This window comes from Hippopotamus amphibius, chromosome 2 (assembly GCF_030028045.1).
Source record: "Hippopotamus amphibius kiboko isolate mHipAmp2 chromosome 2, mHipAmp2.hap2, whole genome shotgun sequence".
Lineage (NCBI taxonomy): Eukaryota > Metazoa > Chordata > Mammalia > Artiodactyla > Hippopotamidae > Hippopotamus > Hippopotamus amphibius.
In genome coordinates, this window is record NC_080187.1 from 113683524 (window position 1) to 113705195 (window position 21672).

Consider the following 21672-nt stretch of genomic DNA (forward strand, 5'->3'; position numbering starts at 1 on the left):
AACAGTAACACAATAGTAGGAGGCATTCACACCCCACTAACACCAATGGACAGATTATTTAAACAGGAAATAAATAAGAAAACACAAGTTCTAAATAAGACATTAGACCATCTTCACTTAACTGATATTTATAGGACATTCCATCCAAAAACAACAGAATACACTTTCTTCTCAAGTGCACACGGAACATTCTCCAGGATAGATCACATCTTGGGGCATAAATCAAGTCTCAGTAAATTCAAGAAAAGTGAAATCATATCAAGTATCTTCTTGACCACAACACCATGAGACTAAATATCAATTACAGGAAAAAAACTGTAAAAAATACAAACACATGGAGGCTAAACAATATGCTATTAAGCAACCAAGAAGTCACTGCAGAAATCAAAGAGGAAATCAAAAAATACCTAGAAACAAATGACAATGAAAACACGACCCAAAACCTATGGGACGCAGCAAAAGCAGTTCTAAGCGGGAAGTTTATAGCAATACAATCCTACCTCAAAAAACAAGAAAAATTTTGAATAAACAACCTAACCTTACACCTAAAACAATTACAGAAAGAACAAAAAAACCCCAAAGTGAGCAGAAGGAAAGAAATCATAAAAATCAAATCAGAAACAAACGAAAAAGAAATGAAAGAAACAATAGCAAAGATAAATAAAACTAAAAGCTGGTTCTTTGTGAAGATAAATAAAATTGATAAACCATTAGCCAGACTCATCAGCAAAAAAAAGGAAGACGCAAATCAACAGCACTGGAAATGAAAAAGGAGAAGTAACAACAGACAACCACAGAAATAAAAAAGATCATGAGAGACTACCACAAGCAACTATGCGCCAATAAACTGGATGACCTGGAAGAAATGGATACATTCTTAGAAAAGTACAATCTTCCAAGACTGAACCAGGAAGAAATAGAAAATATGAACATACCAATCATAAGCACTGAAGTTGAGACTGTTATTAAAAATCTCCCAACAAACAAAAGCCCGGGGCTGGATGGCTTCACAGGCGAATTCTATCAAACATTTAGAGAAGAGCCAACACGCAGTCTTCTCACTCTTCCAAAATATAGCAGAAGGAGGAACACTCCCAAACTCATTCTAGAAGGCCACCATCACCCTGACACCAAAGCCACAAAAAGATGTCACAAAAAAAGAAAATTACAGGCCAATATCACTGATGAATATAGATGCAAAAATCCTCAACAAAATATTAGCAAACAGAATCCAACAACACATTAAAAAGATCATACACCATGATCAAGTGGGGTTTAACCCTGGAAGGCAAGGATTCTTCAATATATGCAAATCAATCAATGTGATACATCATATTAACAAACTGAAGGATAAAAACCATATGATCATCTCAATAGATGCAGAAAAAGCTTTTGACAAAGTTCAACACCCATTTATGATAAAAACTCTCCAGAAAGTGGGCACAGAAGGAAATTACCTCAACATAATAAAAGCCATATATGACAAACCAACAGCCAACATCATTCTAAATGGTGAAAAACTGAAAGCATTCCCTCTAAGGACAGGAATAAGACAAGGGTGCCCACTCTCGCCACGATTATTCAACACAGTTTTGGAAGTTTTAGCCACAGCAATCAGAGAAGAAAACGGAATAAAAGGAACCCAAATTGGAAAAGAAAAAGTAAAACTGTCACTCTTTGCAGATGACATGTTATTATACATAGAAAACACTTAAGATATACCAGAAAACTGCTAGAACTAATTGATGAATTTAGTAAAGTAGCAGGATACAAAATTAATGCATAGAAATTGCCTGCATTCCTATACATTAACAACGAAAGAGCAGAAAGAGAAATTAAGGAAACTCTCCCATTCATCATTGCAACAAAAAGCATAAAATGCTTAGGAATAAACCTGCCTAAAGAGGCAAAAGACCTGTATGCAGAAAAATATGACACTGATGAAAGAAATCAAAGACGACACAAACAGATGGAGGGACACACCATGTTCTTGGATTGGAAGAATCAACATTGTGAAAATGACTATCCCACCCAAAGCAATTCACAGATTCAACACAATCCCTATAAAACTACCAATAGCATTTTTCACAGAACTAGAACAAGAAATTTTACAATTTGAATGGAAATGCAAAAGGCCCCGAATAGCCAAAGCAATCTTGAGAAGGAAAGACAGAGCTGGAGGAATCAGGCTCCCTGACTTCAAACTATACTACAAGGCCATAGTGATCAAGACAGTATGCTACTGGCACAAAAACAGAAATATACATCAATGGAACACAATAAAGAGCCCAGAGATAAACCCATACACATAGGGGCACCTTATCTTTGACAAAGGAGGCAAGAAAATACAATGGAGAAAAGACAGCCTCTTCAATAAGTGATGCTGGGAAAATTGGACAGTTACACGTACAAGAATGAAATTAGAACACTTCCTAACACCACACACAAAAATAAACTCAAAATGGACTAAAGTCCTAAATGTAAGGCCAGACAGTATAAAATTCCTTGAGGAAAACATAGGCAGAACACTCTATGACATATATCAAAGCAAGATCCTTTTTGACCCACCTCCTAGAATCATGGAAATAAAATCAAGAATAAACAAATGGGACCTCATGAAACTTAAAAGCTTTTGCACAGTGAAAGAAACCATAAACAAGACTAGAAGGCAACCCTCAGAATGGGAAAAAATAGTTGCCTACGAAACAATGGACAAAGGGTTAACCTCCAAAATATACAAGCAGCTCATGCAGCTTCATACCAAAAAAGCAAATAACCCAATCCACACATGGGCGGAAGACCTAAATAGACATTTCTCCAAAGGAGACATACAGATGGCCAACAAACACATGAAAAGATGCTCAACATCACTAATCATTAGAGAAATGCAAGTCAAAGCCACAATGAGGTATCACCTCACACCGGTCAGAATGGCCATCATCAAAACATCTAGAAACAACAAATGTTGGAGAGGGTGTGGAGAAAAGGGAACTCTCCTGCACTGTTGGTGGGAATGTAAGCTGGTACAGCCACTATGGAAAACAGTTTGGAAGTTCCTTAAAAAACTAAAAACAGAACTACCATATGATCCAGTAATCCCACTACTGGGCATATACTCAGAGAAAACCATAATCCCAAAAGAAACATGTACCGTAATGTATACTGCAGCACTATTTACAATAGCCAGGACATGGAAGCAACCTAAATGCCCATCAACAAATGAATGGATAAAGAATATGTGGCATATATATATAATGGAATATTACTCAGCTATAAAAAGGAATGAGATGGAGCTATATGTAATGAAGTGGATAGCCCTAGAGTCTGTCATACAGAGTGAAGTAAGCCAGAAAGAGAAAAACAAATATTTCATGCTAACTCATACATATGGAATCTAAAAAAAAAAACATACTGATGAACCCAGTGACAGGTGAAGAATAAGGATGCAGAGAATGCACTGGAGGACACGGAGTTGTGGGGGCAGGGGGCAAAGGGGAGACTGGGACGAAGTGAGAGAGTAGCATACACATATATATACTACCAACTGTAAAATAGATAACTAGTGGGAAGTTGCTGTATAACAAAGAGAGATCAACTCGATGATGGGTGATGCCTTAGAGGGCCGGGACGGGGAGGGTGGGGGGAAGTCGCGGGAGGGAGGGGATATGGGGATGTGTTAAATACAGCTGATTCACTTTGGTGTATCTCATAAGCTGGTGCAAGAGTGTAAAGCAATTATATTCCAATAAAGAGCTTAAAAAAATAATACTGTATTACATACTTCCAAGTTGCTAAGAGAGTAAATCTTAAGTGATCTCTCCATAAAAATAAAGGTATATGTTATGTGATGGGGATGTTAGCTAACACTATGGTGGGAATCATTTTGCAATTTATAAGTGTATCAAATCAATAGGTGTATACCTTAAACTTACACAATGTTATATGTCAATCGTATCTCAATAAAGCTGGAAAAAATAAACAACACAAAAGATATGATAATCTGCAAACTATGAGAAATAAAGTTTTTTTAGAAGTGCAACTTATAGCCTCATAAGCATAAGCTACTTGCATCTATGAAATAAACAAATATGAAAACAAAAAAGCTCCTAGAAATTTTAAATGCTTATAATACATAAATTTTAAGGTTGGAAAATAAAATCAGTAAACTCCCTCAGAAAGAATGAGAAAATGGTGAAAGTTTTAGAAAAACAAACAAACAAAAAACACCTAACAAGCATAATATTAAAGTAGGATGTATTCCAGAGAGAAGAGAGGAAACGGAAGATCATCAAAGGAGTAACACAGAATTCCAGTTAAAGGATGAACATAAGGACTGAAAAGCCTGAAACAATAAATGAAAAAGAGCCAAACTAATATACACTGTCATAAAGTTTTAGAACACACAAAAAGACAATCCAAAAAGTTTCTAGAGAAAAGGGGAAAAAAACCACTGGACACATACAAAGGTTCAGAAATGAAAATGGCATCCAACTTCCCCAAATAGCAACACTGGGATCTCAAAGACAATGAATGGAGCAATGCCTGGAAAATTCTGAAAGAAAATGTTATTTCCAACCTAAAATCTTTTCCCTGACAAATACTGAGCATGAGAGTAGAATACAGACAGTGTTGATGCAAGGTCCAAAAAAACTTCCATCTTCTTTGCGCATTTTTAAAAACTGTTATTAGAGACAATTTCAGGAAATCTGAGAAGTGAAAAGTAAAAGGATATGAATGAATCACTGTACATTCCACCTGCAGCTTTAACAATCAACTCATTCACTGCCTACTCTTGAAACTTATGAAGTTGTACATGCTTTACCTAAGCAAGAGTACACACTAAGAGACAAAAATGCATGGCAACCAGGAAAAAAGAAGAATCTAACATACAAAAAAGGAGAAAGGAATTCCAAGGATGACAATATTGCAGTAGGTCGAGAGAATAATCAACAAACTAGAAAAGGACAGAAGGTTCTAGAAAAAAGTCTCTAAGAAAAACACAGACAGATGGATTATCTATCACATTTGGCATGCAGGAAATTATACTGAGAGGAGTTTTATAAAGCTGTTGGAGGGTTTAAGAGACTTCAACTTGCAAAGAAACTTACACAAACAGAAAAAAACTAAAGTAATTCCTAAACTCCAGGAAAAACACAATGTGCAACAAAAAAATAATCATACTGCATAGCTGACTCAAAAGTTCAGTATTTACGTAGTACTCATGATAGAAATGATAAATACAATTTTAGCCAAAACTTTTTTAGAAGGTTAAAGAAATAGTAAAACTGTCCCTGTCTGCAAATAACATGATACTATACATAGAAAATCAAAAAAGATGCTGCCAGAAAACTACTAGAGCTCATCAATGAATTTGTTAAAGTTGCTGGATACAAAATTAATATACAGAAATCGTTTGCATTTGTATATACTAACAACAAAATATCAGAAAGAGAAATTAAGGAAATAATCCCATTGACCACTGCATCAAAAAGAATGTATCTAGAAATAAACCTACCTAAGGAGGCAAAAGACCTGTACTCCCAAAACTATAAGACACTGATGAAAGAAACTGAAGGTGAAAGATATACTGTGTTCTTGGATTAGAAGAATCAGTATTGTTAAAATAACCATACTACCCAAGGCAATCTACAGATTCAATGCAATTCCTATCAACTTACCAATGACATTCTTCACAGAACTACAGAAAAAATTTTATTTGTATGGAAACACAAAAGACTCCAAATAGCCAAAACAATCTTGAGAAAGAAGAAAAGAGCTGGAGAAATCATGGTCCCTGACTTCAGATTATACTACAAAACTACAATAATCAAAACAATATGGTCCTGGCACAAAAACAGACAGAGATTAATGGAACAGGATAAAAAGCCCAGAAATAAACCCACGCACTGATGGTCAATTAATCTGCGATAAAGGAGGCATGAATATATAATGGAAAAAAGACAAAGTCTCTTCAGTAAGTAGTGCTGGGAAAACAGGACAGCTACATGTAAAAAATGAAATTAGAACATACTCTAACACCATACACAAAAATAAACTCAAAATGGATTAAAGACCTAAATGTAGAGGAAAACATAGGCAGAACACTCTTTGACATAAATCGTAGCAGTATTTTTTTGGATCTGTCTCATATGGTACTGAAAACAAAAGCAAAACTAAACAATGGGATCTCATTAAACTTAAAAGCTTTTGCACAGCAAAGGAAACCATAAACAAAAGGACTGAGAGAAAATATTTGCAAATGATGCCACCCACAACGGATTAATTTCCAAAATATAGAAATAGCTCACACAGCTTAATATCAAAAAACACAAACAACCCAGACCTAAACAGACATTTCTCCAAAGATGACATACAAATGGACAACAGGCACATGAAAAGAGGCTCAACATCGCTAATTATTAGAGAAATGCAAATCAAAAGTACAATGAGGCATCACCTCACACCAGTCAGAATGGCTATCCTCAAAAAGCCTAGAAATAATAAATGCTGGAGAGGGTGTGGAGAAAAAGGAACCTCCTACACTGTTGGTGGGAACATAAACTGATACAGCCACTATGGAGAACAGTAAGGAGATTCCTTAAAAAACTAAAAATAGAGCTACTATATGATACCACAATCCACACATCCCAATGTTTGTAGCAGCACTAATTACAATAGCCAAGACCTGGAAGTAACCTAAGTGTTTATCAACAGATGAATGGATAAAGAAGATGCACTACAATGGAGCATTACTCAGCCATTAAAAAAAAATGAAATAATGCCATTTGCAGCTACATGGATGGACCTAGAGATTATCATACTAACTGAAGTCAAAGATAAATATCATATGCTATCACTTATATGTGGAATCTAAAAAAATGATACAAATGAACTTATTTACAAAACGAAAATAAACTCACAGACACCGAAGACAAACTTACGGTTACCAAAGGAGATACAATAGGGGGATATAAATTACAAGTCTGGGATTAACATGTATACCCTACCATATATAAAATGGGTAAACAACAAGAACCTACTGTATAGCAGAGGAAACTATACACAATATCTTCTGTTTTTTAAATTTTTATTTATATATTTGGTTGCACCAGGTCTTAGATGTCACATGCGGGATCTTCGTTGTGGCATGTGGGATCTAGTTCCCTGACCAGGAATTGAACCCAGGCCCCCTGCATTGGGAGCACAGAGTTTTAGACACTGGACCACCAGGGAAGTCCCAATATACTCGATATCTTACAATAACTTACAATGGGAAAGAATTTGAAAAAGAATACATATATATGTATATATACCCAACTGAATCACTTTGTTGTACACCTGAAACTAACCCAACATTATAAGTTAGCTTCACTTAAATTAAAAAATTAAATATTCATTTCATTATCTTAAAAAAAAAAAAAAAAAGGCTAATGGGAGAAAAAGATGTTATGTGAAAAACCCAGAATCCTCAATAAGTTTCAATAAGTACCTAAATTTGTCAGATCAAGAAAAATTTCTGTACTCATATTATTTAGAGATTTCGAAGGTAAAAATCAAAATGAATGGAATGCCTAGTTTTTGATAAAAGTCTTTGGCACTACTTTGACATTTCACCCATGAATTTTTATTTGAATACAGCAAACATAGTTCTTAGTCTGAGTGTTAGGCACATGGATATCTATTATTACCATTCCCTGTACCTATCAGTATGTCATAAAGGGAGAAAACTTACAACCTTTGACAAACCAGTAAAGATGGAGGCTAACTCTATGGGGGAAAAAAAAAATGAAAAAAGTTTTACCATATGAAAAGACTTGCTACCCAACGTCATTAGGTATATATAAACTACCACTTTAGTAACCAATTAAATTCCTACATAATTATACTAATAAACCTAAGTTATTTTAAAAATAGAAATCCTTAATATGTTGAATTAGGTATATAAAGAGAATGTAAACATTCAATTTTCAAATTTTTATTGATCACTCACACCCTAATGTCAAACACTGTAGGGTAGTAGGAGTTGCCCACGGTGGTGGTTTTAAAACATGACCCCAATTCTCTGACCCTTCTCTCATGGAACAGAGTGCATGCCCACTCCCTTGAACCTGGGCAGACCTTTAAGACTGTTTCAATGAATAAAATGCAACAGAAGTGAACCTGTATGACTTCCAAGGCTCCAATAGAAGAGATCATGCCGGTGTGTCTGTTTCTCTTGGAATCCTTGCTCTGGGAGCCCTCATGTGATAAGTCCAGCTACACAACAGCCCACAGAGGAAGAGAAACACCCTAGGAGCCTTACCCGTTGAAGGCCCTCGCTTTAGCCTTTGAGATGGTACCAGACTAAGGGCATAGCTGAGCCACCATACCAACTCTGGAATGCCTATCTGGACTTCTTGCTGCATGAGAAAAAGAAACCCCCTTTTTGAGTGAATTTTCTTTATTTGTAAATGGGATATTTGTTACTGATAAAGGGATTTAAAAGTAACTGAGCCTTTGCCTATGTTAACAGGAAAAATGATTAAGACAATTTTACAAATAATACTGATTAAGGGGTCAGTAATCTCTCTAAAATAGAGTATAATACCCAACAGTGAAAAACAATAAATGACTCCAGGGCCTCACATGTTAAAATCTTTAACAACAGGCTGACCAGAATTTGCAGAGTACCTAGTCTGTCTTCAGCGCTATGCCATATGCTCTAAGAAATACCAATGAATAAGAAAACATAAGCTCAAAGTACTGGCTAGGATTAGACACTCTCTCCCTTAGACACCTCTTGGTTTAGCTCCTTCAATTACTTTACCATACTGCACATCACCTAAATCAATTCTCTCTCCTAACTAAGAATATGACTCTGAATCAGTAAAGAAAACAGGAGTGCTGACTTTAGAATGGTGTGCATAAAAAGAACCTGGGGGGTTCACTCATCAACAAAAACTTGACAGCAATTTTTGCAACTAATGAGATGAAATAAACATTTTGTTACAAACAGTATGACCAACAACCAAAAAAAAAAAAAATGCTTTTTGCAGAGCAGCTATAACCTGCCAGGCACCTAGCTAAGCACCTGACACATAAACACATTTATTCTTCATAATAACCCAAATAGGTACATACCATAACAGTCCCATTGTTTAGATGAGAAAAACCAAGGCTTAAGATACAAAATGCACCAATGTTTATACAGCTAAAGAAAGAGCAGTACAGAGCTGATGACAGAGTTGGCATTTGAACAGTAAACTCTCAGATGACTTACACTTCAGTCTGTCACCACTACTGCAAGTTAATCTTATTGACAAATATTTAACAGTTAATCACTGTTATCTTTATAAGAGAGGAACTAAAATCAAAGAGATAAGAGTAACTTAAAAACCTTAATCCCTGCAGTTCTTCTACAAAGGAATTCCACACACTAGCTAATAAATACAATAAATTCTAAAAATTACAAAGCAGCCATTTGTAAGATTAATAATAATTTTGCTAGAATTCTCAGATTCATTTATTAAAGAACCTTAACATGTTATGACAAGTTTTTTTTTCAATATTCAAATGTATTTCTGGAATGGAGAAAAATGTTAAGTCCTAAAGAAAATAATACTTTACTTACCTATTTTATTTTGTATCCTATAAGATTTTTACCTTTGTTTTTAGGGTGGACAAAAATCATGCAAAGTCTATCAGCTGTGCACCACAAAAATAAGAATTAATTTCTATTAAATATTCATTTCATTTCCATACATTTCATTCCAATAAAGTTCTTTCAAATAAATAAACAAAAAACTTAGCTTACCTCTTTTCCTATAAATATCCTAAACTTCAACAAATCTAATACTCATCTAGTTATCTCACTTTCATTTCTTCTTTCAAAAACAAATGATAAATCCTTTATTTACTATAATCTTGTTAAGTATTTACAATTCACTTGCTAAATTTACTGGACATCCATAACTTACTGCAAGAGACCACAGGAAAAAGAAATTAACATGATATCTTTCAAAAACCTAAGCCTGTTTTTTTCACATGTATATGTGTATAAAATACTGGAAATCACAAAGCTTTAAGAACAGCAAACCACTAGGAATTACACGAGAGCACCCCTCATTTCACAGCTGGTTTAAATTACTCTAAAGTAAGCATATAACTGCACTGCCTACCTGCATCAGCTCTGGACCGCTGGCCAGGTGTCTTCCCGAATGGGGTCTTCATTCATCTGTATTTAAGTGAGCAGCAGAGCTGCTGGACTAGGGTGAAAATTCAATATGCTCCAACATGAAACTTTTCACAGAATTTCAATGTTCTTGTTAATCCATCATCCCAAGCGCCTTTTTTTTAAAAAAGTTCAGCAAAAATACGTGAAATCCTAAGTACTCTGTAAAACAGTGAAATAATGGTTTATTACTAGAGCATCATAAGAGCAAACTTCTCCAAGTAAGCCCTCAAATGTGACATACATTTTAAACATAACATCAGCTAAAATGCACTCTGCCCAGAGGCTATTAACTTTATTTCTTCAGACCTAGGTGCCAGGGACAGAACAGAGCAGCAGGAGAAAAGGAGGTATAGACCCTTCAACAAGGAAAAGTGCAGTTCCTCAGGGGTCAACTGAACATAACACAGCACCTGGCTTCCCCCACTGTATCTCAACCCATTTTGCTGACAGCCAACCCATTTTGCTGGCAGAAGTCAGAAAAGGATAGACATGGTATGTCAGAAAAGATTTAGATTGGCAGGGCCCATCTTCTTGATGGGACACAAAAAGACCCAGCAAGGCACTGGAGTGGGCAACAGAGGTGCGGCAGGTGCATGATGGAACTACAGGTGGGGGTGAGGTAGCCCAGGAGCCTACTTCAAGCCTGAGCCATGGCTAGGTGGAATGTCGGTAAACCAGCAGCCTTGGGCAAGACAAGGGATTACAGCCAACAAGACTTTGCAGTTCCCTTTCTGCCCCCAAGCTTCCAGAAACCAGAGGGAAAGATCCAGAAACTCTGGAGGAGCCTCAAAGAAATTTCCATACCCATGCAAAAAAGTTGTAATCTTATGGAAGTGGTTTATCACTTAAACGAAATTTGGGTCCAATCTACAGTCCACGTAGTAAAACATACGTAAACATAATCTCATAAAACACAAAAATATCTACCACAAATTTTGCTGAACCACACGACTACATTCAGTTGTCATGTATGTCATCGTCTACAACTTACAGCCATGTGTTCACAGGTTTAAGAACTAAAGGGAATGCATTTTCAAGAGACTAAAATGTAACAAAATAATTAAAATAACTAAAAAGCATAAGCAACAAGGGAGAGAGAAATCATTTTAACTGGTAAAAATTTAACAGGGAAGAGGTAAATCAGACTCCATGTTGGATCTGTTTCTTTGCCTTTAACATTTGGTTTTCGTTGCTTTAGTTATTATAATCATACGCACTGGTCTGCCTCAGAGAACCCCGCCCACCTGTGAACGGCTGCAGAAAAGAAGAAATTAACACACCCCCTCCCTGAGTCTAATCGTTCCAGATGTTTTTCAGATGTCTTCCAGCAGACTGATAGCCCTTTTTACTTCACTTCCCCATGCCTCTCCCTTTGTGATTCTATGAAAGAAAATGGCAATCAGACCCCAATAAGATGGTTTTTCAGAGATGCTAGTCTGCCATCTTCTCAGTCTGCCAGCTTTCTGAATAATCGTATTCTTGCCTCAGCACCTCATTAGCCTGTCGTGCGAGAAGAGGGAGCTTGGACTCAGTAACAAATCTGGTGAGCCAGCCAGGAGCCTTACTGCATGAGGCTAGCCGGTCTGGTCAGGGAATATCGGGGCAAGGCCCTAGCAGCTGCCAGAACTATTTGTCCTAAGGATCTTCCCTTCAAAATTCCCTGAAGCAGCACAGCTACTCCAACACTTGGCAGTTGAAGCAAGGAACTGACTAACTTCTGCGAGTTCAAGGACTCAGTTTTGTAGAGTAAGCCCACCCAATTCAATAACGGGTTCCTTTATCTTGGTCTTGTCTTGGTTTGGTTTTTGTGTATCCTTTTGTATTATGAGTTGACAGACTCAATTTTGTAGGGTAAGTTGCTCCAGTGTGCACAATGGGAACATATTCACCTCTCAATTTGGACTTTTCCTTTATGGGATAAGCCAATTTGTTTCACTGGGGTACCCTGTTGGGAGGGATTGCTGTTGGACTCTATCTGATTTGGGGAACTAGTTCATTGATTTTTGTCTTGATTTTATGTGCATCGATCGTGGAATTTGTGCCTTTTGTGTTGGAATTCTGCATGTTTTGTGTTTTGTTGTTACCAAACTTATAAAAGTGAAAATACTGCATCTATCCCAAAGGACAGCCCTTTGGGGCATATATTTGATAAAGAGTCAAAACACAGCCATGAGCCTATGACTTAGAAAGGCATGATACACAACTGTAATAGGGTGTGGACCTAACATATGTTAGGATTAGAAGAACAAGAGCCCCTAAATGGCTCACTCAATTATTATACAATTTTGCAGTTAGAAGTGTTCTGCAAAAGATCAGAGAAGAGATGAGATTACATATATAGGAGCATGTATGCTACTGCATCAAGAGGAAAAGGCATCAGACGGCTCCCAGCTTATGGTGCAGTGATCTGAAAGGAAACCCAAGGAGAAATGTGTTCTACAGGGAAGAGGGAGAAAATGAGAGTGGGGACATGTTATTTTAAAACTTAAAACCTCCTTCACCCTATCCAGCTCCCCTAATGGCTGAGCAGGCTGCACTGGCAGTTGTTCCAACTGCACCCCTACCCCCCGGCCTTGCCACCATCATATTCACCACCTCCTATTTCCCCTACATGTGGGGATCAAACAGAAGTTTCTGTGTTAACCACTGGAGCACAGGGACCTGGTTTAGTTTCACCATCTAGGACCCAACAGGGCACCCAATTTGGACCAGGAGCCATTTCTGCAGCAGGGCAATTTCCCTTGCCCCGATATCCTGTAAGAGGCCAGGGGACTCCCTTAGACTTGAGGTGTCTGATTCTGATTTCCCCACAGGAGCCCCAGGTAACACTGACAATGGGGAACGAGTTGATTAACTAAATAGATATGGGTGCCACATATCCTGTGGTAAACACCAAGGTGGCACAGAAAACATCTTAGTCTATCCTGGTCATAGCAGTTTCTGAAGAAGTACAAAACCGTTCACTGTTACAACCTCTAGAAGGCCAACTAGGGGACCTCACCCTACAGGGCCATGGATCCTGAACAAACATGGACCCCTCCTCCCCCAAGGTACAGGTCCTTTTGGCTAGGCATTTCATGGCCCAGTCTGCCCCAGACATCAGGTGGGAAATTCAGAAAGCAACTGCCAGTCCTCAGACTCCAGTGTCCAATTCAGTAATAGGTATGTGGCCAAAAAGACTGAACCACTCAGAGAAATATGCAAAAGGCCCAAATGATTGCAGTGGCTTTGTCTGATCAGAAACCAACAAAGGAGAAACAAAGTCATCCTAGGAGAAACTTGCCTGTATCTTTGAGATGCAAATGTCCTACCTGGTCTTCTCAGAAACCCTTATCTCTGCCATCTTTTTAAAATATAAATCTTGAAAAAGTGGGTATAGTAATTTAGAACTTGACCTGTTTTCCATAAATATTACTAAAAAGGATTTAGCCATCTAGACAAGTGAGCTTGATTTGTTCCATCTGCCAGAAACCCAATCTTAATCCAACCTTTTGTAAACTGATGGGTTTTTCATTGCTGTATCTGACTCAGGGCTGAAATCCTGAAATGAGAACTATGATGTCTCTCTGTCTGTGTTTATGTGTCTTTGTCTTTGGATAACACTGCTGAGGTTAATCTGTAAATGAACTCTATTTAATTGGCTTAAAGAAAAGTAAGTGCTTACAAACCAAACAATTCTAAATACAAGATAAATTAAGCTAAATGAGTCTCAGGTTCATATGAACTGGGAAATATTTAGTATTAACGTTTTAAGTTTGTTGATCTAATTAATATAAACATGTCATTAGCACCATCAACATTAAGTACAGTACTTTCATTGTACCTAAATTTAATTAAAGTTAAATGAAATCTTGTTATATCTGTTGCAAATCTGTCAGCAAAAAAAAATAACTTGATATGATAAAACTTTAAAGTAAATGTAAATGAGATAAGAGCTTTGAGGTAAACTATAATAATTATGTTCTAAAAAAATCATCTAAAATAGTTCAAATTCTTCAAATTTTGGTAACTATTACCTGTCTCTTGGTTTTCACTAGAAATTAAGGTTTGTAAGAGTTGGGGATTCTAGTTTAAATATATAATTAAAGTTACTGAAAATAATAAAACATTTCAGTATGGTAAAATGTGTATTTTCAGTTAAGATGGTATGAGGAATGGAATTACACTTTACTGAGAAAGTTTTGTACATGGTCATGCTTAAATTTAGATTGATGTTAACTACGTAAATGGATTTTGTTAAGTAGGCTAATACAAGACTGCAATTTGATGTTAGAAGTGCTCCTTTTTGATAACAGATTGTATGAGTTTCTGTGCCCTTAGGTGATCTGTGTTTGTTTTCTTTCAATCAGTTTTGTGACTTTGGTTAAATGAATAAGTATTGTTTCACAGCGACCTATGATCCTGTTGTGTTTTAAAACCTTTTTGATATTTTTAACAAACATACCAAATATGAAAATCTGACTAAAGCCAGCTGACTCTGGAATACTTCGAAAGAACACCTCTGAGACATTTCAGAGAGAAATGTCAAACTAAGTTTATTTGGTATGTTAAATTACTTCAAAAACATTATCAAGTGACTGGAGATGAGCCTTAGGTTATAGTGTATGGATAAATATCATTCATATAGATACTCCAAAACTTATATGGAATTCCTAACATCTAATATGTCCTGATATGTTTTCGATCATAATACTAGTTACTCTAAAATGTTACATCCAAGTTTCCTGCTAATTGCATTGTACTCAAATCTTTAACCATGCTATTTTAAGTTTTGTCCTGATGCTTTTACAAAATGAAGATTGTTAAGAAGACTGATAAAAAGGAATTTTTTAACAAATAAAAGTTTCTGATAGCCTTTAGATAATATCACTGGACTGGGTAACAAATGACAAAACGGGAAACCTGATTATTTCATCCAGATCAATGGGAATTAATTACATGGGACTGAATAAACTCGTAAATATGGTTTATAACTTCATGACTCTGGGAAATATACTGGTTTTAATCCTTGTTTTTTGGAAAAAATCTTTTCTCTCATGCTATGACCTACAAGTTGATAAAGTATGCCTTTGTAAACAAAGACAAAACATTTATCTTTTTCTCTCTACCTGATCCTGCCAGAATTTGGTGTTTCCAGCTGGCTCTCCTGTGGACTTGATATTATGCTAATCATTGTTTTAATTTGTTCTTTGTTTCCTAATTGTTTGTGCTCTGTGTCTCCCTACTGCACTATGTCAATGTTACTAGCTGCATTACTTATATTGTTTATTTTATGACACTGTATTCTCTTGCAGTAGCCAGCCTGTAACCTGGCCTCCAACAAAATGTCTATGGCTAAACATCTTAAGGAAATAGACCACATTTATAACATAAAATAATTGTAACAGTGTAATTCTAGGTATGGGAAGAAGCAACAAGGGAAAATGTCCCCTGGATCATAATTAGAGAATCCAGAGAATCTTTAATTATCAATATGGCCTAATCCAAAAATTTGCACCTGGAGTGGCATATCAAGAATTTTCACCTGACCTGGGATGAGCCTCCCAGAACCATGGGATAAAATGTGATCATGAATTGTCTCCCAAAGACTGGTCAAATTCCTGACCAAGAGGAGATGATCAGTCATCGGCGGCTGCAGCCCTCCAACATGAGCCAGTGAACCCCAAGGAAACTCAGAGAGGAAAATACCTGCCACCTAGCACCCAAAAGACTGCAGCCACTCCCTATGGTGAGCCCCGAGAAAACTAAGGATATGAAAATACAGGATACAGGCCCCATACAGCTATTGTACATATCAAAAAAAAAAAAAAAAAAATGATTTCAGTGAGCCCAGACTCTTGCATCTTCCCATACATAGAAAAAAGCTAAATTCCTTAACTTGAGACGCAACCTTCTGGGCTTGAAGCCCTCAAAATTCCGAGTAACTCTCAACTTTTAGGTTGTGAATATTTTTAAGTCTACAGGTGGAAAGTAGACACTTCCAAAACAGAAAAAAAGACAAATCTCAACATTTGGAACACTGACACCAATGGACACTCCCAGAAAGATCCATCTGACAGAGCAGTTAGAACACTGTCACCCCTTTTCCCACAAGATTGTGGAGTGGACAATAGCAGTGGGGAATTGTAACAGGGAAGAGCTAAATTGGACTCCATGTTCAATCTGTTTCTTTGACTTTAACATTTGCTTTTTGTTGCCTTTATTATAATTATACAAATGACCTGCCTCAGAGAACCCTGCCCACCTGTGAATGGCTGCAGAAATGAAGAAGTTAACACATTCCCTCCCTGAAGCTAGTCATTTCAGGAAATGTTTTCCTGGACACTGATAGCCCTTCTTACTTTACTTCCCTGTGTCTCTCCTTCTCTGACTCTGTCAAAGAAACTGGCAACCAGACCCTGATAAGATGGTTTTTCAGAAATACTAGTCCACCATCTTCTAGGTCTGCTGGCTTTCTGAATAAAGTCATATTCCTAGCCTCAACACCTTGCCTCTGATTCACTGGCCTGTTGTGCAGTGAGCAGAGTGAGTTTGGACTCAGTAACAAAAATTCTTAACTATATAAAACTTTGTAAAACTTCATAAAACTTCAAGAGAAATTTAAAAACAAATGGATTTTATAATTCATTCAATGACTATTCAGAATGTCTACTGTTTCAAGCTTGGTAGGAAGGGAGAAACAGTACACAAGGAAAAGAGATAGCATCTCAAGTGGCAATAAGTTACACAGGCATCCCTCAGATATACTGCAGGTTCAGTTCCATACCACCACAATAAAGCCAAAATTGCAATACAGTGAGTCACACAAATTTTTTGGTTTCCAATGCATATAAAAGTTATGTTCACATTATACTGTAGTCTATTAAGTTTGCAGTAGCATTACAACTGAAGAAAACTATATATATACCTTGACTTAAAAACACTTTATTTCTAAAAATGCTAACCATTATCTACCAATGCCAGGCTGCCAAAATCTTCAATAAAACAAGCTATGCCTGTACTAAAAAAAACATGGAAGCAGCACCTTTTCTGAATGTGGCTTTTCCCCATGCAAGATTCACAAGCTCTTCCTAGGAGCTAAAACCAGTCTGCCTCCCCACCCACTGAGCTAAGGAAACCAAGTCTAGGCTGTCATTACAACAGACACCCATCTTTCCCAAGAGTTCACCCAACAGCCATGCAGGCCTCGTATCGCTCTACCCTCTTTCAGCACCAGAAATCTCAGCTTCCCCACTCAATTCTTCCCACACTGATGTACCTTTCCCTACTGGAACCCTACAGCCCTCTTCCCCCTATCCTCCCAAACTTCTCCACTGCCTTCTGAAAGGCAGTCTGTCTGTAGCAAAGTCTACCTTGGGTACCCTCCGTCCAGCAGCTCTCTCCAAAGTGGTTGTTTGTGTTCCCCACTGCCTTGCTTACACAATCTCTCCTACCCCAACACCCCAATGTGGAGGCATGTGCCACAATAATAAGCCCCCCTTTTTGTTGCAGTCATCTACCTGCTAATCCTCTAGTAACCTGCAAACACTTTTGAAGATTTCAGTACCTGGTTACTTGTCTTCCACCACATCCTTGGCAACATATGACCCTCTGAAGAACATGCCCCACCTTGGTTCGCTGACACCCTCACCTCAAACTACCTACCCAACGCCAGCCAACTATCTCCACAGTCACAACCTCAATCTTCTCATCACCAATGACTGCAATGACTACAATACCTCTGGAATCTTTGTTTCAAGTATCACACTCAAAATCACCTTTGATCATTCCACTTTTCTTACACCAACAGTCCCACTCCAACAATTCTTTGATGCAACCACTACCTCCAAACTATGGCTTGACCTTTACCTTCCTTGGGAACTAACTGCTCTCATTACTCAACTTAGATTCCACAGAAAGTCAACCTCTATAGTGACTCCCTCGTTTTTCTCTTCCTGTCACTTTTTGGCAAAATCCTAACCCAACTCCTTGCCTACTGCAACCACAATTGGAGCCATTAAGTGTGGCTGAAAAACTTCAAATTTATAATCTCCTATCTCAAGTGGGCATTGGACAATATCATGCCCACCCTCAGCAGATAAGCTTCCTTTTTGCTAGTCAGACAGAAGCAAACAAAAGAGAGAAAGCTACTCATCTTCCCACCACCAAATTCAGCGGATTGGTACCCTCCACTACTATAATAACAGGTGAAATGGGTTTAAATTCAACACTTTCATATGTTTTGTCAATCCCATCTCTATCTTCTCTATCAATTTCTCTCTTATCACTAAAATACTCTCATCGGTATACAATAAATGATGTAGTACTTCCCAGTTTTAAAAACATGCCATGACTCTGCTTCTTTTCTCTGACACTCTTTACAAAACTACTTAAGACTGAAGAATATTTTAATCTACACAAATACCAATGCTTCCTTACTTAATAAATCAACTTGGTTCTATAACACAAGAATTTTAGCTTACTGATGGTCTAAAGAGTGTGCACCCTTCTCACTAGCAAATTTAAGCTTATCTTGGTATAATTTTCTATTGCTTACCACTTCATTAAGTTTTTCAGGTTGAACTTGTTACAATACTTTTAAAAAGTATAAGACAGATTGAAAAAAAGAGTTGCAATAGGGAAGGATACAGGAGCTTTTTGAATAATATAAGAAAATGGTATTCCAGATAAAAGTCCTTCCCCATTTTTGAATTGCAAGTACTATTCCAACTGCTTGATCTTATCTTAAATCCTAAGACAGCAAAATTTCATTTCTAAGGTAGCAGGAATCATAATTTTTTTCATATATTACAGAATATGTTGTCCAATGGAGCTTAATTTGAAGGCCATAAAAAAGATAGTCCTGTACTTAGGACCAAACCCAACAGACTGCTAACACCATTACGTGAAAAGTTGCTACAGAATAATGTTGCATAGTACCAAAGAATCACCCCAAATTACCTGCTGACTATAAATGCTGCTTTACAATGGAGGGATCAAACAATTCAACACCACTAACTGTGAGCCAACCACACTTCAGAAGCTTCCAGATGTGATGTGATGCAAAGTACACCACATCAGGACTTCCCTGGTGGCACAGTGGTTAAGAATCCACCTGCCAATGCAGGGGACACATGTTCAATCCCCGGTCCAGGAAGATCTCACATGCCGTGAAGCAACTAAGCCCATGTGCCACAACTACGAGCCTGCCCTCTAGAGCTGCGTGACACAACTACTGAGCCTGTGTGCTGCAACACTGAAATCCAAGCACCTACAGCCCGTGCTGCACAAGAGAAGGCACTGCAATGAGAAGCTTCTGTGCATCACAACAAAGAGAAGCTCCCACTCTCCACAACTCTGCATGCAGCAACGAAGACCCAAAGCAGCCAAAAAATAAATAAATCAAAAAAATATATACATGTATCCTTGACTGAAATTAAAAAAAAAAAAAAAAAACACAAAGTACCCCACATCACTTATAAAACACTCTTGCCAAAAATGCTTTATTTAAATCTACTTGAGCCTCACAGGTAATACAAGAGCATGTGAGAAGCTTCTACAAGACAAATGGGATATACTCTTTAAAAGATCAATGTCATAAGAATAAAAGGTAGACATACTGCTCTAGATTAAAAAAGACTAAAAGCAGACAAGTAAACAATGAATGAATGGTTTGGAGGGGGAAAAGCTATACAAGACATTGAAGACTGAGGAAATTTAAAAAGGATCTATATAGTAGATGACACATTACAGAGTTACCATTAACCTTTAAAAGTTTAATAATGACGTAGTTGTGCATGAGAACATACTTATTCTTAGGAAATGGATGCTGACATTTCTAAGGTAGGCTATAATAACGTCTGCAAATGGATTTCAAGTAGCTCAGGGAAAGAAAGCGATACACACAAACAATACAGTGAAAATAACAAAATACTAATTTTCTAATCTAGACAAAGAACATACTAATGTTATTCTCTGAACTTTTTCAATTCATCATGAATTTAGTTTTGAAACTCAAAATATTTCTGTAACTATCTCAGAAGGGAGCACAAGATTCTCACAAACAAACAAGTGTCCCCAAGTACATGCTGTGTATCACACACTGCTATACATGCAACAACTCAGACTCCACAAAACCACCATGAGACACACGATAACTGTTCCACTTTGGAAATTAAAAACCTACAGCACTGAAATTAAAATAGCTCACACATGGGCATATAGACTGCAAGTAGCATTGCTGAGATAAATTTCTTATTTTAATAAACACTGGTGGTCCAGTGGTTAAAACTTAAAACTTCATGCTTCCACTGCAGGGTGCATGGGTTCAATGCCTGGTCAGGGAAGTAAGATCCCACATGCCACATGGTGTGACCAAAAAAACAAAAAATAGAAACAAACAAAATAAACCCACACAGAAGAAGAGAGCACCACAGAAAATCAATGACATAGTACTGTGTCTCCAAAAAGGTTAAGATATCAGTGTTTCAACATTTCAGACATAAAAGTAGTAATAAACACAAAGCAGAAGTTACCTATCAAAATATTTGCTGCCAACTGCCATCACCAAACAGGGCTATTTAGAAAAAGAAAACAAATTTCTAAAACTGCTTAAGCAAAAGTGCCATGTTCCAAAGAAAGTCTCAACACTAATGGAAAAGTACACGGAGCACTAATTGCCAAACACATCAAGTGTAAGCTGAAGTTTGGGCTGCCAACAAGTATCTTAAAGTTGTCATGACAAAGAGTCCAAAGTGTGGGGAGGAATGTATGTTATCACAAATATTTATGTGAAAAATGCCATATGGCTAAAACCTGTATAGGACCTGAATATTAAATGAAAAATAATTTCCTTAATTATGATACTGTAGTTACCAAGAAACATCCTCATTTTTAAAAAGTACCACGATGTCTGCAATTTACTACAACTTTCAAATGACTCAACAACAAAAAATGTTAGTACAAGAAAATATTAGCAAATGAATCTCAATGGAAAACATACAGGTATAACAGCTACCGTTTTAACTTTTCCATGTATAGGAAATTTCATTTAAAAAATTTGAGGAAAAAAACAGCAGTGAGAGGAGAACAGCAAAATTTGGAATTGGTAGCAATAACATGGATTTACTGTAGGTACTCAAAAGTCTGTAGCCTTTCTGAAGATGTGATTTTTAAAAATAGATTATGAAAAGGTGGCAAAATATTTGCAATTCCTGAATCTGGATGTTAAGTATACAGATGTTCAGCTGCCTATTTCAACTTTTCTACACGCTTGAAAATTTTCACAATAAAATGTAAAGAGAGGAAAAGGGTCAATGGTTTTATATTCTATAAATCGGGAAAGAAAAAGCAACTCAGACCTTCCTAAGTACCTAGAAGAATTTATTAGAAAGTCCAGACACAAATGTTTCAATGGATCGCTCATAAAAACAGCATTCTAGAGGTCTCCACTGTAGGCTGTCCCTTTGGCTAAAACCTCA

At 37.0% G+C, this 21672-nt stretch overlaps 1 protein-coding gene across 1 annotated transcript in view; it reads right to left on the reverse strand.

The window, feature by feature from the left end:
- Positions 1-21672, reverse strand: part of SPIN1 (spindlin 1) — a 76839-nt gene that overhangs the window by 38683 nt on the left and 16484 nt on the right. Inside the window, 1 exon segment of the mRNA XM_057721654.1 lies at positions 10158-10372. Within this exon segment, the coding sequence (XP_057577637.1) occupies positions 10158-10209 (52 nt within the window). The 5' untranslated portion in view covers positions 10210-10372.